Source organism: Alexandromys fortis, unplaced genomic scaffold, assembly GCF_014885135.2.
Source record: "Alexandromys fortis isolate MF-2015 unplaced genomic scaffold, M_Fortis_MF-2015_v1.1 scaffold_20, whole genome shotgun sequence".
Classification (NCBI taxonomy): Eukaryota; Metazoa; Chordata; class Mammalia; order Rodentia; family Cricetidae; genus Alexandromys; species Alexandromys fortis.
This window is the reverse complement of record NW_026067903.1, coordinates 15424784-15449833: the sequence shown is the minus strand read 5'-3', so window position 1 is coordinate 15449833 and position 25050 is coordinate 15424784. Positions and strand designations below refer to the sequence as shown.

General features: G+C 39.1%; 1 protein-coding gene across 1 annotated transcript in view; it reads left to right on the top strand.

Moving 5' to 3' along the window:
• Window positions 1-25050, top strand: part of Col9a1 (collagen type IX alpha 1 chain) — an 81490-nt gene that overhangs the window by 19869 nt on the left and 36571 nt on the right. The window contains exons 11-21 of the mRNA XM_050134691.1: window positions 6876-6929; window positions 7128-7163; window positions 8938-8961; window positions 9331-9384; window positions 10511-10564; window positions 11203-11235; window positions 11989-12045; window positions 13878-13931; window positions 19082-19135; window positions 21614-21667; window positions 24356-24409. Coding sequence (XP_049990648.1) covers window positions 6876-6929; window positions 7128-7163; window positions 8938-8961; window positions 9331-9384; window positions 10511-10564; window positions 11203-11235; window positions 11989-12045; window positions 13878-13931; window positions 19082-19135; window positions 21614-21667; window positions 24356-24409 — 528 coding nt within the window. The remainder of the gene's footprint in view (window positions 1-6875; window positions 6930-7127; window positions 7164-8937; window positions 8962-9330; window positions 9385-10510; window positions 10565-11202; window positions 11236-11988; window positions 12046-13877; window positions 13932-19081; window positions 19136-21613; window positions 21668-24355; window positions 24410-25050) is intronic.

Sequence of the window (25050 nt, the reverse complement as noted above, 5' to 3'; positions counted from 1 at the left end):
CCCAAAGGCTTTTCTGAAGACAGCACCTCAAAACCTATACCTGCTATTTCCAAGAGATTTTGCCAATGACGAACAAAGCTCCATTGTCCCGAGAGAAGCAACTGGCTGTATTTTAGTTTACTCAGACATGTATATTTTGTTGTGATTAACTTGGTGCAGATGTCTATTTGTGTATTATTTAGTGTGTCAGGAGACAGCCTTTGTTTTACAGTTCAAAGCTTCTAGTCTGAGTTTCTTTTTTATTTATTTATTTATTTATTTTTGTGTGTGCATTTCAAATATGGCCACACATGAGCTAGCTCCTGTGGATTAATGTATGGATAATATCAACTCATGTTCGGATACTACAAGTGAGATTATGTAACTTGTTGGCTATCAAGATTTTTGAAATTGAATTACTTGGAATTGTCAGATCCTAGTAAGGATGTTTCTTAAATACCAGGCCACTAGGTCAACTACTTGTATAGTATCAGTTGATTTCCTCTCTACAGTTTTTTTTATTGACCTCTACATTCTTCTCTCCTCCCTTTCCTGCCTCTTCCCTCCCCCACCCCTCCTCCAAGATCCTCATGCTCCCAATTTACTCAGGAGATCTTGTCTACATTTTTTTTTTGAAATTTCAACCAGACTTTCCTTTTGGAGGAAGAGAAAATTTCAGATTAAATTTTAAAAATTGTGGTAGAAACATAACAATTTATCTAAAATCTTGTCTTCCTGCTGAACTTTAATTAATTCAGTCAAAATGCTGGAATTCAATATCCCTCAGTATGTCTGTTTGTTTATGTGTCTAAGGTCTTGCAGAGTAGCTCAGCCTGGCCTGGAATTCACAATACTTCCTCAAAGTGCTAGAATTACAGGTTTGTACCATAGCAAGTTCTTCGGTTTAGTGGTGCTTTTGAAACTTTCTTTACAATTTTTAAAAAAAAATTTTTTCTTAATCTCAAATTGTAAGTAATCATTTTTTTTTTCTTTTTAAAGTTATGCTCCCATTTGGTTTGTCCATTTGGGCAAACAAAAGTGTTCTGAATTTTGTAGTAGTAGACTATGAAAACAGTTATAGATTGGTTTGTTCTGTCTATATTTATAGACAAGAGTGTGGGAAAGACACCTAGGATGTGAAAATAACACCATTTTCAATACTGGAAGCTGTAGGAGCTTGTTAGAGGATTACTTCTGTCTCTAAAGGGTTCCATAAGAAGAAACCCAGGACAGAAGAAGAAAGCAAAAGAGAGGGAAAGAGAGGTGGGAAAAGGGAGAAAATCCACACATGTGCCAGTGTCCTAGGCATTCCTTATATCTGAGAGAAAATTGCTGTGGCATTTTCATATACTTGGGGCATTTTTCTCAAGCATGGTCACAAATATTCTCCCTTCATCTTTACCATAGCCTAAGAAGAAAGTTGTTCTAATGCTATTTTTCCAATAAAGAGGAAAATGAAAAAAAAATTATAAGGTTAAATAACTTCCTCAAAGACCCAGAGTTATATAGGTGCTAAGACAACAAAGACTTTCATATTTATTCAATTCATTTAGGCAACTCAGTTCTACCTCGAGCAGATACAAATGAGTTTCTTAATACATTGGCAGTCATACTACCCTGAATATGCTGGATAGCATCTTCTTAATAGATGGGTGGATGGAAAGAGTAGAGGAAAAGAGTGGCAGTGGATTTTTAGTATTCAAGTTACCAGCTAAGAAGAATGTCATGTAATACAGTACGTGTTGAAAACTGTTGACGATTGGCACCCAGTGATTGCTTGTAAGTATTTTTAATGTTTCATATCCTTCAGTTTTTGAATTAGAGTCATTTAGGACTTCTTTTTTTAAAATTTTTATTGAGCTCTACATTTTTCTCTGCTCCACTCCCTGCCTCTCCCCTCTCCTTCAACCCTCTCCCAAGGTCCCCATGCTCCCAATATACTCAGGAGATCTTGTCTTTTTCTACTTCCCATGTAGATTAGATTCTTAAGGTCCTCATCGTTGTCTAGGTTCTCTGGGATTGTGATTTGTAGACTGGTTTTCTTTGCTTTATGTTTAAAAACCACTTAATGAATACATATGATAATTGTCTTTCTGGGTCTGGTTCACCTCACTCAAAATGAATTTAGCCTGCAAAATTCAAGATGTCTTTATTTTTTTTCTGCTGTGTAGTACTCCATTGTGTAAATGTACCACATTTTCCTTATCCATTCTTTAGTCGAGGGGCATTTAGGTTGTTTCCAGCTTCTGGCTATGACAAACAACGCTGCTATGAACATAACTGAGCACATGTCCTTGTGGCACAGTTGAGCATCCTTTGGATATATACCCAAAAGTGGTATTGCTGGGACTTGAGGAAGGTTGTTTCCTAATTTTCTGAGAAATCACCAAACTGATATTCAAAGAGGCTGTACCAGCTTGCACTCTCACCAGCAATGCAGGAGTGTTCCTTTTATCCCACAACCTCTCCAGCATAAGTTGTCATCAGTGTTTTTGATCTTGGCTATTCTTACAGGTGTAAGATGGAATCTCAGTGTTGTTTAATTTGCATTTCTCTGAAGATGTTGAGCATTTCCTTAAGTGTCTTTCAGCCATTTCAGATTCCTCTGTTGAGAGTTCTCTGTTTAAGTATGTATTCCATTTTTTTACATTGGATTTTTTTGATGACCAATTTCTTGAGTTCTTTGTATATTTTGGAGTTCTGTCTGATGTGGGGTTGATCTTTTCCCATTCTTTAGGCTGTTGTTTTGTCTTGTTGACTGTGCCCTTTGCTTTACAGAAGCTTTTCAGTTTCAGGAGGTCCCATTTATTAATTGTTTCTCTCAGTGTCTGTGCTACTGGGGTTATATTGAGGAAGTGGTCTCCTGTGCCAAAGCATTCAAGTGTACTTCCCACTTTCTCTTCTATGAGGTTCAGTGTGGCTTTATTTTGAGGTCTTTGATCCATTTGGACTTGAGTTTTATGCATGGTGATAGATATGGATTTATGTCCATTCTTCTACGTGATATCCAGTTATGCCAGCACCATTTGTTAAATATGCTTTCTTTTTTCCATTTGATATTTTTTGCTTCTTTGTCAAAAATTAGCTGTTCATAGGTGTGTGGATTGATATCTGGGTCTTTGATTTGGTTCCATTGGTCCTCCTGTCTGTTCTTATGCCAATATCAGGCTGTTTTCAGTACTGTAGCTTTGTAGTAGAGTTTGACATCAGGGATTGTGATGCCTCCAGAAATTCTTTTATTTTATAGGCTTGTTTTGGCTATCATGGGTTTTTTGCTTTTCCGTGTGAAGTTGAGTACCATTCTTTTGGTCACTCAGGACTTCTGGGTCTATGAAGTTTTCTTACTGCTCTCTTATTGAGTTGACATTAAAGCCTTTCACAGTCATTGGGAAAGGACATTTTTGAGAACAGTGAGTAATAGCTCCCTCAGAGGGCATGGGCCCCTCTGCCTAGCCTCTGGGGAATAAAACACTCAGTAAGAAAGCTTTGGAAGAACTGTTTTGACAGTGATATCAGGGATATTGATGTCCAATCTCTTTGTCTTCTACGCTTTACTTCACAGTGAAATCACATATTTTTGGTGATGATTCTGAAATGATTATTGGATGATGTTTGTCCAAATCTGAGAAAGGGACTTCATTTCCCACGGGCAATGGGTTTTGATAGGTTTGTCATTACAGCTATGCTTCTAGTAGTACACTTTGTTGTCAGTAGCTGAGCTGTTGGCATGCTTCAAGGAAGCAAGAGGCAGGATGCTGGGGACAGGAATTCCCTGACTAATGGTGATCGAAAGGCTCAGAGCACAACTCCAATCCTGTTCTATATGGAGCTCTGTCTGCCTAAACACCCATATAAAGGCAGTTCGCCCTGCCACTGGAGAGATTTTTCTCTGTAATTTCTTTGAAATTAGATTTAGAGGGTTTTATTGCAAATTGGATTTTGAAAATTGTGCATGCTGTGTGTGTTCATGTATTTCCAGTCTCTCTTCCCACCTATCGACGTCTGGTCTTCTTTTCATTTGTATTTATATAGAATAGAGAAGCCAGAGCCTTACACCCAAAGGACAGCTGTGTCACTCTTATGGATAACCCTCGATAGAGAGGTTATGGCAAGTGCTGCTTGTTGCAGAGAGCTCTGTAAACAGTATTTAATTCTTACAGGAACCACACGAGACAGGTGCACATAGGGATGTGGTTAAATTATATGATACCAGATAGGCATGACGTTAAATGCTTTCTTCCTTTTAAATGGGCATAGCCTACATCCCTGAGATATGTGTCCCAGCAGGAGTAGTTGGTTAAGACATTATTCTGAAAGGTCAGTGTTCACTGAAGAAATCTGAGGAGGCAAAGACGTGTCAGGCTGTGGTTATTACCCAGATGTTTGTTTGTAGGGACCTGTCTGAATGAGGAAAAGCATTAGAGCACTGTATAGCTAAGCAATGTGCACAAACCTGCAGCAGTAGGTAGGGTCAGAACTGGGCCTAATAATCAAAGAGGACATAGAAGGACCCTTCTACCCAAAAAGTGAACCTAAATTTAATGTGGTCATTCATCATGCATTGACTGTGTTAGATGCCAAGGGGCAATGTGCTAGGACTCTGTTAAGTATGGAGTCCTTTCTCCTTTTCCTTTTGTCTCCTCTTCTCTCTTTTCTCTTTCCTCTCTCTTTCCCCTTCCTGTTTCTCATCTTCTCTCCACTCTTTCCTATTTTGCCGAGACATATGTCTCCTGGTCAGTTTTCCTACACAAAGTCAACTGCTTTGTTTTGTGACTGGGATAATTGGAACAGCAGAGGATTGTAACTACTATGTGTGTAATATTACTTTACTTTATAGCAGCCAAACAACGTGAATGTAGCCCCAACTGGCTTTGAACTAGTAGCTTTCTCACCTCAGACTCCTGACTTCTGACATCACAATCATGAACCAGCGCACCTGGCAAGCTCAGTCTTTTCTACATAGTTATTTCCTAACAGACTTCACTGCAGCACCCAACACCAAATCCGCTTTCAGCTTAGTTCAAAAGAACTTTCCAACCATAGACATAATTGCAAAGATCCTATGAAAGGTATTATAAATGTGAGTGACTTGGAACAGCCCTCGGGGTATCTAACACTCCCTTGATTATGTTTCAATATATTACACACATAGTAGTTACGATCTTCTGCTGTTCCAATTATCCCAGTCACAAAACAAAGCAGTTGACTTTGTGTAGGAAAACTGACCAGGAGTTAGTTGTCTTTGAACCTGATACAAGAAGTGGGACTTAGAGCATCCACTAAATATGCCCCAAGGATTTTAAAATGTGTGTAGGAAATACACCAAGAGAGCCCTCCTGGACGTGAGGTGCCTTTGCTAAGTCTGGGAAGGCAAACAGTTTATTCCTATTAGCATTCAGCAATTGATGTTATCATAGCTCTTGCTCATACCTCATAGTCTTAGAATTTGGCTAGGGAAAATAAAAACTGACATCCTAAAAATTACATGTGTTTAATCATTTTTGTTGTTAATAAATTTCCAGGAACTAACATTTTCTATTTTTTCCTCTCTAATTTCTTTGGTTCACTTTATAGAATTGCTAGAGGACTTGATAAGAAAAAAAAAGTGTGAAAATGTTAGTAGATAGTAGACTCAGAAGTTAAAACTCCCTGATTCTGCAGAGGACCAGAGTTTGCTTCCCAGGGTTTATTTTGGATAGCTCACAATTACTGGTCCCTCTCGCTCGGGAAAATCTGTTGTTCTACTTTGGCCTCTTTGGGGACTCATGCATTCATATACCGACACACAGACACACACATGCACATGATTAAAAATAAAAAGTAAAAAGTACAGACCGTAAGCTTTTTATAAATTGCCTAAAAGCATTATTTGATATTTGTGACATGAATTTTGGCAATCTGGTTTAGACAGGGTTTCTGTAGTTTCAGGAGGCCTCAATGAATATTTTTCAAATATTGATGATATAGACTTTATGAGATATTTATATGCATGTATACATAAATACATATATGCATATATGCATACATATTTTTATCTTTAGGAAAATAGAATTTCAAGATAACATTACATAGACAGCATCTGAAAATATCTGGATTAAACAGAAAAATAGTAAAAACTGAAATTTATCTGTCAAATGTGGCCTGCATACAGTGTTATTATGGTTTCATCTTCTTTTATATTGAATAAGATGATTAAATAATTATTAATTGAAAAGAATAGATAGAAAATACATTTAATACATCTTAGAATGGGATATAATCACTAGACATATATACTAGTCTTAAGCTATACCCAGCAGATAACATACATTGTTACATGTTTTTACTAAGGAAAATGCATGCTTTCAAGTTTTTTTTAATTAAAAATTAATATTCTTCACTAAGTTGTTGCTAGAAGATGGCTGGAGGGTTTAAGGTGGCTCTAAGTGATAATAAAATTATTTGTCTTTAATTTATACTAAGAAAACATTGCATTCGCTTTCAAAACATTATTGACCCACATCTAGGAAGACATACAATATCTTTATTTTGTAGGCGAAGTAAAGTAGATACATAAACCTAGCAAAGGGGCGGAGTCGAAGCCCATCAGACTCAACTGGAGAAAACTGAAGACATTGCATTTTCTCAAATCAGAGATTTCAAAATTTCACTAAGTTATTGAACCTGGGGGCACTGCAGTTACCAAATCATAAAATTTTCAAAAAATGAGAAGTCCAAATCAGATCCCATGTAAAAGGTTTTAAATAAGGATATGTTCGAAAGTGTTACTTGATAAATACTTGTGTTATCCATGTGCAAACCAACCTACAGTTAATTAGTAAAATAAAAAAAAATTCTGGCCAGTGGTTTTTCTAGGCTATTATGATAGTGCTAACATCATTTTCTTGCTTCATTAGGGATTAACGGGACCTGATGGATCCCCTGGCTCTGTTGGACCACGTGGACAAAAAGTAAGTTAGTCTCTTGGTGTGAATTATATAGTGTCCTCAAATGCCAATGAAAACACCACAGGAGAAAGTTTGTGAATCAACTGAAACGCTGAACATCTAGTAGGCTGGATTAAAGATTTCGGTATCTATTCAGTTTTCTTATATTCATATTCATGCTTCAAAGAGAGAAGACCAGTGAAACTGTTTTTATTTTTTTAGGGAGAACCTGGTGTACCTGGATCTCGTGGTTTTCCGGTAAGTACTAGTAGTGAGAAAGCAACAAAACTGAAAACCTATATTTAGATAAAATTCCTCCAGTTGGAAGAAAAATGTAACGCCGTTTCCTACATAATACACACGACAAAGGGCCCATGAGCCATCGGGTATAGTAAGTACACTATTGCGGCCAGAAAGGTCAAAGGTATGGGATAAAGTGATGTCCATATCAGGTGGGGGATCTCAATGTGATTTTCTTTGGAGACAGAAGGAGTTTTACTCTTACGTAGCCCAGGCTGGATTTAATCTCACAGTGACCTCCTGAGGTGTGAACCACAATGCCGCCTAGCTGCATCTGGCGCTTCTGCCTCAATGCTAGGAACCTTTGAGCAAAGATCCAAGCATGATCTGATTTAAGTCTCACGATGCGTCACGCCCCTCACAGCTGTATATTTGATGAGAGCGCGGCAGATGAGCTGCTGCTCAACAGATGTGTTCTTCACCAGAGAAGCACAGTGGTATCTTCGCGTGCAGGAGAACTCGGCTCTGTTCTCCTTTCTTGCTGTTTCCATCAGTCTGTGTCCTCTCCCCATTTGATCTCTTTTCTTTGCTTCCTTTTTATCAGCCTTTCTCTTTTTATTGGTTGCCTTGGTCCCCTGTGACAGTTTTACTTTTGCATCATGTATACAAACATTTCATATAATTATGATATGATCATATATTACATTATAAATTTATTATTATATAAATATTATTTGTATAATTCTATATAAAAATCTAGAATACAACAACTTTAAAAAAAACAAGTGATGTTTGTCTTCCCGAAGACTGATTTGGTTTGCTCTCCACGCTCACCTCCAGTAGTACCCGTTTTCTGGTTTGCTGAAATTTGTTGTATACTAGACTCTGCGCTGGGAATTGCGAGGGGAGAATAGTAAGATGTGGCTTCAGCCTGAAGTAGTCTGGCACGAATAAAGGGATATAAAGGACAGAGGAGAGGGAGAGTCAAGTCATGTTAGTATATCCATAAAAATCCCATTATGAGGAGTCTTATCAATTTAATTTAAATATCTATTAAAGTTAGTGTGCAGAAATATAGTCATACTTGTTAAAAGGGGTACATCTGTTTTCAAAATATTTTTATTTGTGCATGTGTGTAAGCCTGCATGAGTTTATGTGTACTCTACTCATGCAAGTCTCTTCAAAGCCAGAAGGCACTGGATTAGGAGTAGGAACTGAAGGGGAGGTGAGCTGCCTAAGGTTGGGCAGGGCTCAGGACGTCCGTAAGAGCAATAGCATTCTTACCCATGGAGCCAGTCCATATTACTGAAAAAAGGTGTTACTCCTTTGCCTCTCTGTGCCAACAGCTTGTTTATGGGAATGTGTAAATATCATTTATTACAACCTATAAAGCTGTGTTGTCTTAAATACAGGTTTCTTATACAGATGAAGAAAGTCTTTAGACTATCTGGTTGTGATGTGCCTCTGTGAGTGAGGGCGAGCGCACATAGCTTCTTCTGTGAGTGAGGGCGAGCATAGAAGGCTTCGTTATTGATTTTCTTTTAAAAATCCTTAGCAAAACAGTACTGGTAAGCACAGAATCAAAGCAAGGCTTCAGGGACAGAAACAAACTCCTGGCTTTGTCTGAGGTAGAGTGATGTTGCTTCCGCCGTCCAGGGCTTTCCAGTGAGCGCCTCTTGTCTATTTACACAGTGTAAGAGTTTCAGCTTCTTGTGCATTGAGCCATGTCTATAACTATGTTTATGTGATGTTCAAACCTCAAGCCATAAATATTTTTATTTTGATCTTTTAGGGCCGTGGCATTCCAGGACCCCCTGTACGTATCATTTCATTGTTTATAGTTTTACACATTCTAGAAAATATTCTATTTCTAAAAGCCTGACCTAACCCTATACCTACTACTCTAACCAGGGGGGTTATAACTCTTCTCTATGGTGTTATATAGCTCCTATTGACAGTGTCACTATTTTGCCAAACAAAAATACCAATTAGGAAAATGACCGCTTTAGGGAATTTCTGTTTCCTGATAAATTAAGTTTTATTAAATGAATTATTGTCTCACTGCAAGCCAACACGAGAAAAGATGGGTGATTCTAAGTTGGTTCTTTATCAGTTTTGATAGCATTTACAATAGACTGTAAACACTATTACAAATCAGATTGTCTCTTTGATTTGTTGACTTCAGGGTCCTCCTGGGACCACAGGACTTCCTGGAGAACTTGGCCGTGTAGGACCTAGTGTAAGTACCATGGTGACTTTTGGTTGACATTTGATCCTTTGAAAGAAGGTGTTACTGTTGCAGGCAGTGGGGTCACTGTGCATCTCCCCCTGAAATTCCCAACACTGTAGGTGAATTTTATTCCAGTTAAGCATTTCTTCCTAACCTGCAGCAGATTGAGTTTCAAGTTAAAGATATCATCCCATTATTACACTTTCGTCTAGGATTGGGATCCAGTGTCTTTTCTGGTACATTATCCATATGAAATTAAACAATAGCACCCAGTTATCACTATAAATACCACACTAGAAGCATTAACTTATAGCCAGGATTTAATTCTAATTGAACAGAAAGAAACTGAAATTGACTGAGAAAATTGTTGATAAAGAGTGTTTCGTGTGATATTCTATAAACACTTAAAAATTGATATGAGAAGCTAAGAAATTATAACCTCACTGAGGGGAGGAGTCAAATGCCATGTATCTTTCTTGCTCTATACATGTGTTTTCTGTATGCAAAGTTACTTACATATATGTTACAAATGAATGAATAATAACATGATTGCGTATTTAAATAATTATGTTGTTTCTGACTTTTTATGTAAAATATTAAGAAAGAATATGTACCAATAGTAAAAATAGGGCGTTCAGAGTAATTTGAACCCACTTTCGTCTGAATGGATTGTTTTAATTTAGCTATCTTTGCTTCACTGTCCATTGCAAGAGTTCAGTGACATTCAGACTGGGGGTTGCAGAGATGGGTCTTCCATTCTCAATTTAGGGCCGGGTCCGTGTTTTCTTTTGCTTTAACTATCTGAATGACACTAGCAATACCAGCTACTCTGTTCTGTAAACCAACTGGATCAATCCATGGGATTTCTGATTCGTGTTTAAAGTAGGTAGAGGGATCATCCTATAGATAGCTGACTCGCTATCTGTGCCCCCTTTTCCGTGTCTTCCTTTGTTCTCTACCATGGTAAGACCAGAATTTCTTTGTTTGCCTGGTGTTGGACAACTAATTGGGTTTTGGTGGTAGGCTCACTCCTGCCTGAGTTCTGCTTGACTTTCTAGCAATGCCTTTCTCTTATGGCTCGAACTGTATTCTGAATCTTGTGTAACTACTGTGTCTCTATTTTGAAATGACCTAGGGTGACCCTGGGAAAAGAGGACCACCTGGCCCCCCTGGTCCCCCAGGACCCAGTGTAAGTAATTTCCACCTTAAATCTCTTTTGTATCTGAGCGAGAACTGAAGAAATCCTAGAAACAAACATGGAAATATTTAGTAAGTCATTGGTCTGCATTTCCAAAATGGCTACTGTGTTTTTCTTCTCTTTTCTTTTTCTTTTTAATCTACTCAGTCTGTTTCATTTTACAACCAGAATCGTAGAGGAACCACAATAATCTAAAGGATGCTTTCCCAGAGATGTCTTATTTGTTTACAGCCTTTTGATAGTTGTGATTTCTTAAGAGTTTAAATTGTTGACATGAGAAGAAGCATTTTCATGTGAATTAGTTCTTGCTAAGTTTTTCAAAGTCGAAATCAAAAAAATAGTTTAAGTATGTGATACTCTATGTTTCATTCATATTGTCAGTTATTCAATCTCCCCAAAGAGTTAACCAATTATAGTGTAGGGATCTTTGAAGGAATCACCCATCAGTAAATCTTCAAATATTAACATACATGCTTCTATTTTTCCTTGTATTTCATAAAATCAATACCCTTATTATATTTTTGCACGCTTGTTATATATTACAAAATATATTTTGAAATATCTATCATTCATAACTTAGAGTAAATCATCTAGTTTTATTCTTAATTTTTTGTATTTTACTTACTTAGGGAACAATTGGATTTCATGATGGAGACCCATTGGTAAGATTTTTCCTTTGATTACAATATGGTTTATAACTCTTTCTTATTAGTATCTATTAATATAAAGCAATGAGTTTAATCGTGGTGTTTTATACGTGTGTACAACATAATAGTTTTAAAGACCATGCAGTCTTCACATGAGCTGTCTTTAAAATGATCTGACTGGAATTTGCTTGGCCTCCATGTTCTCCTTTAACCTGGATGGCAGAGCCGTGTGGACTGGCTGCTCACGTGTTCTCAGGCTACACCAGGGTTTTCACTGGAGAAGGGTCACTGTTTCTGTTCACGCCTTTGGCTCTATGCCCGAGGTGTGATTTCCCACGGGAGTACTCCAGTTTCGGGAGATGTTTTATGTCTAGATGAGTAGTCAACGATGGCAAACCACACTCATGGAGTTTTGGTCTATGGTGAAAGGCTGTGACCTCAGGATGGCGCTGTTTCAGCGGAGAAGGAAGAGGCCAGACAAGGTCTTGCTACAGTCTACTGTCTAAAGAATTTCACTTCTTTTATTAGACCTGAAATAAATACGATAAAATGTTTACATGTAACATGTGGAAGAGGAGCACGTGGCAGGATGACTGTTGAATTCTCCGTGCTTTTCTATATTTAAAAGAAAAACAAAGGAAAGGGATATTCAGAGTTGTTTAATGGTTATGATTGTCTTGGGGCTCTGTAGCTGGACTCCTTGAAAAAAATATTTCTCATTTTCACAAAGTGGGTGCTCTAGTTTACCTCTCTCCCTCTCTTTGTCAGTGCCCCAATTCCTGCCCACCAGGTCGCTCTGGATACCCAGGCCTCCCAGGCATGCGGGTAAGAATAATTCCGTTACTTTAAAGGGTGGCAACATCTAACCACTGGTCTTCGTTAGATTAGTCAAGTCTGCTATTGCTCTTTCTGTCTGTGGCACAAATTCAGCCTGGAAAGTCTAACTAGTGCCCCTACCGAGGTGCATGTGTTCAGTTACAGAATGCCTGTAGTTAGGGAGGAAATGCTCCCAGCATGCACTGGGCCAGGAAACTTGAACATGAAATCCAGGACTGGATGTTTGTCTTCTATAGGGAAAGATGGAGGTATGGATGTGGAGGGAGACTGTGCATATACACTGTGTAGATGAGAATTTGAGAGTGTCATGGTAAAAAAAAAAAAATAATCGGGGGACCTGTGCAGAATAGATTTTCCTGAAGGTTCTTTCTCTTACTTTGCCATCATCATACTTAAAAATGTCTATTTTGAAAAAAAAAAAAGAAACAATCTTTCCCCCTCCATTCTCTGAATTTGAAGTGATTTTGAGAAATTCCAGACCCTTCCTGCTCTGCTATGATTGGAAGACGCTGGGCTGAGAGGCACAGGTTTCCAAAGGGTTTTCTCTAATTGCAATTTGGCGAATTCTCTCAATTGCAATGCTGTGGAAGGGTTAGACTTATATAGGAGGTGACTTATTTTTCCAAAACACCAGAGAGAGGCTGTAGAACGAATTCTAATTGGTCTTAATAATAAAATCTCAGAGTCAGATGTTAGGGGGTGAAAGCTGAGAGATCAGAGGAACAGAGCAGCCAGCCACTAGAGAGTTCTCACCTCTACCATTGCTCAGACATAAAGGGCGATCCTGACCAATGACTGTCTCCTCACACTGTCTAGACTGCACCTCAGACTGCAATGAGTTCCCGTCTCCTCCTGCCTTGTATTCCTCTCTCCACCCAGCTATATTACTCCTGTCTCCACCTCCCTAGTGCTGGGATTAAAGCCGCGTGATCCCAAGGGCTGAGATCACCTTTGCATGAACTCTGTTTCTTTTAGACTGATTCAATCTCCTGTAGCCCAGGGTGGTCTTGAACTCACAAAGATTCGTCTGCCTCTGTCTTGTGAGTCCTGGGAGGAAAGGTGTATGCCACCACTCCCTGGCTTCTAGTGGCTTAGCTCTGCACACTGATCTTCAGACAGCTTGATTTGTAAAAACACAAACACATGATCACTACAAGAGGCGGAAGTTCCAGCAGACCTAATTTGAGAACTTCGTCTCACAGTTTGCTGGGTATTACTGTCCACAGCCCGTGTGTGATTGGCACAGCTGGTATTCCCATTCCCCTGCTGCATTGCAGCTTTTGTTTTCTCTTTCACACTTCCCACCGAGGAAGGAAGTAACGCTGCCTCTGAGACACCTACTCTCACGCCAGCCCTTCCTCTACCTCACGGAAGGAGCTGGTCATAGAGCAGGCAAACGAGATTTCAATGTGGTTATCACGGAGCAAGGGATAGCTGGGCAGCTTCTGAAAGGGTTAATTTTCTTGTGCTGGAAACTTTCAAAGCTAACCTTGGTGGGGAAGCAGGGGAAACTGGAAGCCAAGGTGGGCAACACTTGGCTGCTGAACTGAGTGGCAGAGCAGTTGTTAGTCTAGAGGAGTGTTATCGTCCTGATAAATGAATAAATAAAGCTGATGCCTATTGTATACATGAGTCCCATGGTGTACATGGTGCTATTAAAGCTTCCAAGGCAGTGTTGTGCTTTGTGACGTAATCTTTTTTCATAGTATTTTAAACACAGATTTAGAGAGGCAGAACAATTTTAGGAGCCTTCTGGCCATCGAACCCAATGCAGCTTCATTTACTTGTGTATTTATTTATTTATTTTTTATGTTTGTTAGGGTCATAAAGGGGCAAAAGGAGAAATTGGTGAACCTGGACGACAAGGACACAAGGTATGGGGAATGAGCGTTTAGTGGGCCAATGTGATTAAGAGTGTGAATGTCCACTACAAGGAATTCTAAGCAATAGTAAAGTGTGATGTGTTGTTTCTTTGGAAAGTAAATGCATGTGTATTCTAACCACAGTCTTCTAATCTGTTCAGTTATTTAAATGACAAAGAAAAAGGCATTTTTTTTGCCTATTTGCCCCATATTGACTGCATTTTCTTTGTTTCAAATAGGCCATATTTTGATTTTTTTAATCAAAGCTGATGAAAGCCAGACACTGTGTCACTAGTTGTTTTACCTCCCCAGAGTTTATGATAGCTGTAAAGTTGTACCAGTGTTTTGAAAGTCAGAAACATGGGATTTAGTAGATAATTGGCTTCGAAGTCCACTGCTCTAGACCTGAACTAATTGGTCTGTTTATTTCTCATCTCCTTTCACCATAACTTTGACTTGAAGTAGCTGGAAGTCAGCAATATTATCCAGTTAGAAATGTGGAATCTTGGCTGGGCAGTGGTGGCGAACGCCTTAAGTCCCAGCATTGGGGGCGGGGGAGGGGGTGTGAGGCAGAGGTAGAGCCAGGCGGATCTCTGACTTTGAGGCCAGCCTGGTCAACAAGAGCTAGTTCTTGGGCAGGCTCCAAAGCTACAGAGAATCCCTGTCTCAAAAAAACCAACCAACCAACCAACTAACCAACCAACCAAACAAACAAACAAAAAGAATGTGGAATCTATATTGCACTGAGGTTGATATACCCTTCTAAAAAAAAAAAAGCTGAAAAGTACTTCAAGCAAATCAACTTGGTTGCCATTTCTTCATCTTATAATTTTACTTTCTGCATAGTGTAGATTCTTTCTCTTAGTAAATTTTATAATATTTTACAAAACCATACCACTATTATTAGTGCAGGATTGCTAGATTTTGTTGATTGTGTCTGTCCATATAATTACTAGGTTATGGTAAAATATTCACCTTTTTATTCAGTAGTAATGAGCAGGAGAGGCAATTTATTTTTTTGAGTAAAGTATCTTTGAGTATTAACATCCTTGAACTCTTCAGCCCAAATCAGTCTGTTAAATAACCTCATTTGTATAATCTGGATAAATAGGCCAATTTTCTGTGTCCTATTACAGTTTGCACATTATTTTTAGTCATGTATTATGAAGGCTGCGAATTGCTAAGGTCTTTTTATTGATCTGGAATGAAACCGCTGGGTTTCGGGTGTCAAACTTGAATAATATAGAATAGGTGAATGCCCTGTTTCTCTGCGTGCCCATTCCTCCCCAGATTTTTAGATTTCCCCATTTTGAAAAATCAACCAATATTTATCAGCTACTCGCTATGTGCCATTGTTTGTCCAAAGTTCTTAGAGTTCAGAAGAAAACAAAAACAGTCACAGGGGATTGACTAAATTGAACATGACATACTACTGTACCAGAACACAAGCTAAGTCACTAAAACAGGCAAGCAAGAACGTTAAATTACACCCGGAAATTTTTTTCTTTTTCTGTGAGGCGTGTGTAAAGGAGACAGTAGGCTTCCGTTCATGCCAATGCTTTTATGCCCTCCTCCTGTGCTGTTGGCCCCTTTCCTTTGGAGAACCATCTCTCCCTTGTCCCGCAGGATTTAAAACTGTTAATCAGGGCATTTCTCCCTAAGGCCCATCAAGCTTCTATTTTTGGTGCCTACAAATTAGTTACACAGAAACTAATTTTTTTTTGGCATGTTAGGCAATTGGATAAATGTCCCCTTTGATGTTGAAGATTCCTGTAGCTCCTTTGATATTTTTGTGCAAACCTAAACTTTAAGTAGTGACTTTGAAAACTGGCCTAAGAAGGTGGGATGGCAATAGGCCATTGATGACCGAGCCCTGGAAGAACGGAGCCTGAACTGAGAGCAGAGGGGCCTGGAGGTCTGCAGTTGGCATGCAGCTCCAGTCTGTCTTTAAATGTATCCTGCACGTTAACTAACGAAGATTAAAAAGCTTTGTGAATACGAGTGAAGTCCTAATAATAAAACTGTGGTCCTGGAACCATCAATCTACACTTCAATCAGCATCCATTTTAAATTCCTCCAGGGACATGATGATAAATAAGGTCTCCTAAACTTGTCATTTAGAATTTGTGACTATTGATTGGGTGAGTACGTTTTTATCTGCAGGAGAAATGTTTAATTCAAACATATTACTTCAAGTTTTATTGGAAATCTATGAGGAATATGCCATATGCTGATAAGAAAACTTGCAGTCGACTATCAATCACTGCTGTTTGTACAGCGATGTGATAGCTCTGGAGGAAAAGCAAGTACCATTTAATTATATTCGGGAGGTGCTGGAGAGATGGCTCAGCAGTTAAGAACACTTGTTGCTCTTGAAGAGGACCCTGGTTCAGTTCCCAGCATTCACCTGGCAGTTCAGTTCAGTTCCCTGGGGACTCTGGCCTCTGCCGGCACTGCCTTCACATATATACATACATCCAGGCAAAACACTCATACACATAAAGTAAAAATAAGTCCTTGATAGTACTCACATAAAGATTACCCACTCCATGAACTAGCCAATTTCAGTAGCTTTTAACTTGGAACTACCTCTTTCCACTGTCAATCGTAAGTTCTAGTAGAATACAACCTGAATTTATTTATGGTACTAAAGCAGTAAAAATTTCATAATTCACTTGGAAATTGTCAAGACTCGTAAGATGGCTCTTGTGAGTGGGTAAATGGTCTTGCCGTCAAGCCTACCTTAGTTTAATCTCCAGAATAATGTGTTATGGGAGAGAACCAATTCCATAAGTTGTTTTCTGACCTCCACAGATGCATATGTTATGTGCATGACCCCTCCAAATAAATAAATGCAAAAATTAAAAGTAATTCATTGAAACATAAATAATCTAATTTTTTTGCAATTGATGCCTAAATGTTGTATATTAATACTCTGTTAAATTTTCTAGGTGTGTGTGTGAAAAGAAAAAAACTGTAAATAAAAATTGAAACATAAATAATCTAATTTTTTTGCAATTGATGCCTAAATGTTGTATATTAATACTCTGTTAAATTTTCTAGGTGTGTGTGTGAAAAGAAAAAAACTGTAAATAAAAAAACTGTAAATAAAAAAACTGTAAATATAAGGTATAACCAATGAAAATTATAATATATTACAATTACATTATATTTATATAAATATTATATGCTAATCTATTATCTATAAATATGATATAAAAATGAGTTAATAAAATATGTATATTGAATGACAAATGTAATATAAATAAGACATTTTCCTCATTAATAACATCACAATTAAAGATACGTATTACCACTGAAATGTTAAGTTTTATATTTAGTATTTTTTCAATCTGTAGAGTTGCTTATCTGTAAGAGACAGCCGTCAGACTTTTTTCTCTCTTTCTTCTATGATGCTGGAGATTTGAACTTAGGGCTGTGGCGTGCCCAACCAGTGCTCTGTCATTGGGCTATATCCAGAGCCCAGGAAGCACACTTCTTTATATGACAGAGTTTAAAAAATAACAAAATGTCCAAATAACAACTAGATAATATGAGAGACGTTCCCAATGACAATAAAAACCCAAGCACAGATGGCTTTGAACAAACCAGCAGTATTCAAGTCTAATATAAAGAAAATGACAAAACTTTCTTCATTAAATAAAAGCAGAAAAAAGGATTTTACTAAGTAAAGTAAAATACACTGACTTCAAGAATAAAGCAGAGTAGTGTATGTTAATACAAAACAAACGGTGTTTTTGTGAAGGTACCCCAGACAATTCTGTTTTTAAAATTCATGTGCATATGTGTGTCTGTGTGCATGATGTGTGCATGTGTGCGTGTGTGTGCATGCATATGTGTGTGCATGTGTGACGTGTGCATGTGTGTGTGCATGTGTGTATGCACGTGTGTTGTGTGCATGTGTGTATGCATGCGTTGTGTGTGTGCGTGTGCATGTGTATGTGCACGTGTGTGTGTTGTGTGCATGTGTGTATGATGTGTGCATGTGTATGTGCACGTGTGTGTGTTGTGTGCATAGGCATGCACACCTGTGTAAACACATAGAGGTCTGTCAAGCACACTGGTTGTTTCGTTTGATCAGTCTCCACTTATTCCCTTGAGACAAGGTCTCTCAGTGAACCTGGAGCCAAACTAGCAGTCACATGCATCAAAGACCCTCCTGTCCCTGCCCTGCCCCCATAGCACTTGGGTTATAGGAACATGTGCAAGCCATAAGCAGCTTTTTCATGTAGGTTCTTCGGACACACACTCAGGTTCTCATGACAGCACAGCAAGCAATCTTACCCACAACACCATCTGTCCCTTTCTGATCAGCGACTCAAGTTCATCTGGAAGAATAAACATTTAGGCAAATATGAAAAAGGAGAGTATCTATAAGCAAAACATATAGAGAAATTTTTTCCTCTGTGGATGAAAACATATTAAAAATTTAGTAAGTAAAAAAGTTTTGGTAACAATGACATCACAGCAGGTCAACAGTAAAATCAGAGCTCCCCAACTCCCATTTCCACACTATAGAAAGTATTGGTTAGTCAATGCATGATACTGAAACAAGTGTCTGATCACCACAGCAAAGGTACATTTTTAACCAAAAATTAAATTATTAATAAATATTTTTTGCATAAAAATTGAACTATGGAATGATTAAAAGGAAATATAAATGAATACTAATATTCTTATTGGTGAAAGTGGCCTTTCTGTTATTGATATCACAGGCATAATCTATGAAAAAATTAATTGGATGCATTAACATTGTTCGTGGTATAAATTTATGATAAGAAAAGCCAAAATGGAAATTACAACAAAGTATCTTACAGTAAAAGATTTTGTGATGTGGTTATATTTTCCTAGTAACACTTGCAACCTAAATACCCTCTCTTCTTTCTCCCCTCCTTGCCTTCCTCCCTCTCTTTAGAAAACCTTGAAAGAACAGCTTCTAAGTGATATCTCCCTGAATGTTTCCCTGTCTGCCTATCTGTATTGCCTGAATACCATGCAATTGACACAGACTACCTATATAATTTAACAAGACACAGTAGAACCATCCAGAGGATATCAAACACACTTCACACCCTGAGCAAGACCTGGCATATTCATTTGCTAGTTAATATTTACTGTGATTTTTCTCTGCTGTTTTTTAGGGTGAAGAAGGTGACCAGGGAGAACTGGGAGAAGTTGGAGCTCAAGGACCCCCAGTAAAGTATTTTTTAAAAGATGTTTACCTAGGATAAGCAAATCTTTGTAATGGCTCGGTATTATCGTCTCTTTAGCGTGTGGATTAATGGTTTACAGCATAGGAACTTGGTATTCTCTGTGCTTCCAGCCAGCCAGTACCAGGCAACCACTACTTTTTCACAATAAGAAAGAGTCCACATTGTCCCTTCAAGAAATTTTTGGAAGAAAAGTTCTATGTAAAATCATATGTAACCTCCAAGACGTCATAACCTGAAAGCAAATGTTGAGCCCAACAGGACAATATGTTTTAATTTCAGCAGTGCTCTGGCATGACAGAAGTAACGTCTTGTATGCCTTGAACACGAAGTGGGTTAAGTCCCATGGGATTACCGCAGTTCATTCCAGAAAGTAATCACACATTAGAATGCCCTTAGTGGTTCATAACCATGCCTCTTACTGCAGTCCCACACCTACTGTGACTTACAATGGCTGGACATAAACATACTTCAAGTTTAAGATGTTTTCTAGGTTGGAATTCATGTTAATTTTGTCCCATGTGGAAGTGTAATTGTTGGCCTTTGTCCTAGTCTTAATTACAGCGATAATAAGTGTTGGGGATTCCTTGAGCATTTGAAGCCTCCTGAAATAAAGCCGATGTAAAAGGCTACCAGCAAAGAGTCGGAGAAGACAACTCGGGATCCTTCTCCTGCGTTGATCTTATCAGGACTACTCTTTTGTAAAAAAGATTTTACTTCTTTATTTTATGTGTATGAGTGTTTTGCATGTATTGCACCATGTGCATACAATGCCTACAGATGTCAGAAGATGCCTTTGAACTCGAGTTATAGACAGCTGTGAGCTGCCATGTGTCAGAGCTGAGAACTGGACCTAGGACCTCTGCAAAAGGGGGAGTGCTCTTAACTCCTGAGTCTTCGTGAGAGGCCCCAGAACTGGTCTTTTAAAGGGGTGAGAAGGGCTGTAAAGATCCATGCTTTTTAGAGTTTAAGGCTAAAGGAAATGGTGCTGAGCATCTAAGAAGAGGTTTCTTCTTCTGGGCCACATGAGATCTTTAAGAGACGTTTGTAGGAGAGTGAATGTTTGCTTTTTCTGAGTCTTTGCAAGGAGGCATTAAGAAGCTGAACTTTTACTTCTTAGGAGATAGTGCCAGATAGTGTTATTTGTTTGCTTTTGCTTTTTGGATCTAATGGAAATAGGTGTGGGTTTATATATTTTCAAAAAAAAATCCATTCTCAAAGATTATGGAGTTATGTTGTGTAGCTCAGCGGATCGACTGGGACTTACTGTCATCATCTGCTCACCTCCTGGTGTTTGGGAGGAGGATGTTCAAATGTTTCGGGTGAATTCACAGATTTTTACCTCTTGATATAAAAGCACACTTATAAAGCAATACATATATTTATAAAAATTTCTATGGTGTATTTTTATAAGGAATAATCATTTTAAGGGCTTATTCATGGGATTCCTGGATCACATCTGCTTATCAATTTTTTATGTACGGGAATTACCCACAGCATCAGTAAACAAGCTACATAAGTTAAAATGCTGAATCTGATATGGCCGCATTTCATTGGAAAACCTAAGGTGCCAATCCAGCCTGGTTCGTACTGTACTCGGGAATTTTGAACACTTTCTGACTGACATGCAGAGAGTTTGTGACTGAGCTAGATAAATGAAGGCTGGTTCTAGAACTGTCCATCTTTACTGACTGTGAAGATGAAGACGATTGCCACCTAAAGCACCTTTACCTTAAGCTAATGTGAGAAGTCGGCAATGTCAAAAGTATCTAACTTCCTTTCTATGGAGCATGCACTCACAGCTCTGCCCCGGGGAGCACCCAGGCTCACCCTTGAGCAGATGACACATGGAAAAAAATCTTTCAGTACTGAAAGAGTGCTCGAAAGCCACTCCGCTTCCTCGTGTTTAGGCTCATTCACCTCTGTGTCTGTGATTTCTTACCATGTCATGCTGGAGTTGAGAACACTTCTTATCATAGAAATAGCGTGATAAATACTGGTGACAGATGGTTGTTGGGCAGTCCAGCTCTATTTCTGATAATACACTGCCTTCCTTTGCCAGCATGGATTTGTAGGTAGCTACTATTTTAAAAGTTAAAGCAGGGCTACTCCTAACGGACCTCGAAAGAGGTGGCAATGGGAGTGTGGGTTCTACCCGTGGGTTGAAAGATGTCAACAACGCTGTCATAGTTGTTTGGATTTACTTTTTTTAAGCCGTCAATTATTGTGTTCGCTCAATTTGTATAGAGTTATATAAGCCTTTAGAATTTTACCAAAGGATTTTAAGCATTAGAATCTTACTTGGACCTTTCTTTTTATATTGGAAATGTTTGCCTGTGTATACTGTTGCCATCTCTTAATGTCTTCTTTCATTATGGTAACATGCTTTTTCTGGATCAGCATCTGCAAAAAAGTGTGTGCTTTGACAGAAATCATTTGCCACCCCCCCCCTTGCTTTTCCAGGGACCTCAAGGTCTGAGAGGCATCACGGGAACAGTTGGAGACAAAGGAGAAAAAGTGAGATATCTATAATAAAGACATAATATAAGAGTGATTTTGCCTCCTGTGGCATCTCGTTTTAGTTTATCTTTTACGTGTTTATATGTTTTATAATACCTAATACAATGCATATTTTGTAAATATTTACAATGACAAGAAAACCATGTGTAATTATTAAATACAGAGGCATTTTCCACTAAATATTTTTGGTGGGATTCATGGCACAGAACCCGTGGGCTTGAGGCAGTACTGTCTTGGGTAAATTAGGGTAAGCGGGGATGAATTATTCCAGATTTATCATTATTTGTAGCCAGTGCTTATAGTACTGACACAATGCTGGGAATGATTCTGGTCCAGCATGGCTAAGACAAGGGAAGATAGAAAGGGAGAGGTAGGGTCCTGAGACCATGTTAGCTGTTTTGCCTTAAACAGGGGCCATGCAGTTGTAGCCATAGACACCAGCCTGTCCTTTGCTAGTCTCAGAGGTCAGGTTTTTCTGACTCTTGCCATGCAAGGTATCTGCAAACTTCAAGGAGAGTTTGAAGATCGATCGGGCTTGCACTAAGTGCATTACTTCTTTGGAGAGACAGGTAAATAGATAAGCAATTGCGATACAATTTGGGAAGACAGAAATCTGCAGTCCGGCAGTGCAAGGAACTTGCAGCAAAGCAGTGGCTAAATCTTGATATGACATCTGGGAGGGCGGGCCCATGACAAAGCCAACCTCAGAAGGTGATAGGAGGATGAGGTGCAGGTGATGGTGAAGGAGGAAGATGTAGGATGCTGGGTGGAGTGGCCCTGGCTTTGCTCTCTTCAGAGCCTTTTCCTGCTAATTTGTATTAGTTCCACAGAGCATATTGGTTTTTAGTTAAGATTTCATTGTTGATATACAATGTATCAAAAGAAACCCTTTTCCGAAGAGCCACACACCCTGTGGCTTGCAGGCCTGATTTGTCTACCACATTTTCTTCAATCTCTCTTCTCATGCTCGATCTTTTCTAGATATTTCTCTCCTGTTTTCTCCTTTCCATCTCCTGTAAGCTATTTGAAAACACACACACACACACACACACACACACACACACACAACACTGAAGACCCACTTATTTTTACATCCAAGCTTCTTTAAGTAACATTTGTTGCACATCTCTTGGTTATTAAGCAATAAATTCCGTCTATTTTGATACAGCGAACACCCAGGCTGTCGTTTTACTCCCATGGATATAAATCACCCCATAAAATAGGCGACCTCTCCTTGAAGCCAATTACTGTTCTTGATAGGCTCTTTATTGAGGTATTTCTCCATTTGCTATGTTTCAAGATTTTTCATTTCTCTTCATTTCTATTAAATTGCTTCAAAAAGACAGCTCCCCTTGTGAACACAGATGTGGAAGGGTTACTTAGTAACAGCACTTTGGGCCTGAGCTCAGGCTGAACTGCAACACGGCAGAGGGCAAGTGCATCAAAGCCATTTCCGTAATGCAAAGGCTGGGGTGTGCTCTCCTAATACAAGGTGAATGATGAATTCAAGGTCTTTTTCGGGTGTTCTTAATCCTTTCTTTTCTGGTGAATGGAGAAGGGCTCTGCTCTTTCTAGCTTTTAGTGATCAAAGAATTTCAGGGCTCTGTGCCCCCTCTGCTTCCACAGTGTTTTTTTTTTTTTTTCCTTTGAGTCCACATGTGTCTGAACTTTCTATCAAATGTTTTCTAGTTTTTCATTCTTCCCCGGTCCACCTGGTTGTGCCGGCCTGAGATCTATCCAGTGCCTTTGACCGCTTTCTGCTGGTTTCTATCGCTTCCTCCCTTCATCTACTTCGTTAGGAGACCATCCGTCTGCCCACTTGAGTCATCTTAGTGCTGTCTCATTCGCTTCGGGATGAGAGGAACATCTCAAGATGGGGCATGCATTTTGTCAGGGAGAATATGTAGGGAGCACAAAACCCACGGTAGTTTTGTTTTCAAAAAGAAAACCACCCTTTGGTTCTAATGAAGAAAATGAGGAGATGGTATCTGTACTGTACCCAAGTCTGAGACCATTTCCAGAGGTCCAGACTTGGACAATTCAGACAGCTCCTATGCCATTCCATTATAGGGTGGATTACTATATAGAAAGTAATTTCAATCTAGGAGTGGGTATGCCTAGATTCCTCTAGGAGTCTAACAGTTCCCTCTTCTGAATCACAGTCATGTGATTTACTTTTATTCTAACTCAGGGATGGGGAGGTGGTTTCTAGAGCCATAGAAGTCCTTCTCACACTTGTGGCATCGCAGAGTCCACTGTAGCTACCCCGAAATTCACACTCACCTGGTGGCTCTAGGACCCCTAGCATTAGTGAATTCCCATAGATGTCCTGAGCCTTTTGAGGCTGCCTTCTGAATCTTGTTCAGTAGATCTGCTAAGGTCTGTGAATAAGGACCAGTTTTCCGTTCATGCCAGCAGTTGAGTATAGAGCCATTTTTAACGTAGAATATACAGAGTGGTACCAAAGGTGGTCCCAAGTGCTCTTCGCATGACGAACAGTACACACTAGTGGCTTCATGCCCCAAGCATCCTATGAATTATTCTTCAGTGTTCATTCACAAATACAGTACGCGATAAGAACATAAAGCTTCCTTTTCTTCTGGCTGGTATGCTTCTTTAGAAAGATGCTGGTGCCCTTTAACATGCATGACTGGTCTGAATTTTATTTCTTTGTCTCGTTTTCAGGGTGCTCGGGGATTTGATGGAGAGCCCGGGCCGCAGGGGATTCCAGGTGCAGCTGTAAGTAGCTTTCCTCTCACAATCAGCGACAGATTTTTAAAACAAAGATACTCTCCCTTCCGTTCCCTTCTCCTACCTTTCCCTTCTCTACCATCCCTCCCCTGTCCTTTGTTCTGATATATCATCTTTCTATGTAGCCCTGTCTGGCCTTAGACCTACAGTGATGCTCTGGTGTCAACCTACTAAATGCTGAGATCACAAACGAACACTATCACATTCAACCAAAACACATGTTTTGAAAGATTTACCCCAGTTTTCTTTTCTTTTTGCCTTTTCTATACATAGGGATAAACATAAGTAACTTTTACATAGAAGTTATTGAAATGAAAATTAGAAGCCAAGTCTGGTAGGCCAGGCCTGGAATTGCAGCTACTCAAGAGGTAGAGGTAGCGAAACCCCAAATTCAAGGCGTGGTTGGACTACAGTGTGACTTCAAGGATAGTCTGACCAACTTAGTGAGACCCTGCCATAAAATAAACAGAGGGCTGGGAACATAGTTCAGAGGCAGAGTGCTTTGCCAGCATGTGAAAGGCCCCAGGCTTGTTCCCCAGCGCCAATAAATAAATAAAAAAGTGGGCAAAAGTTTTCATATTTATTTAAAAATTACAATCTTTCCCTTGGGTGCAGAGACCTATTTCCCT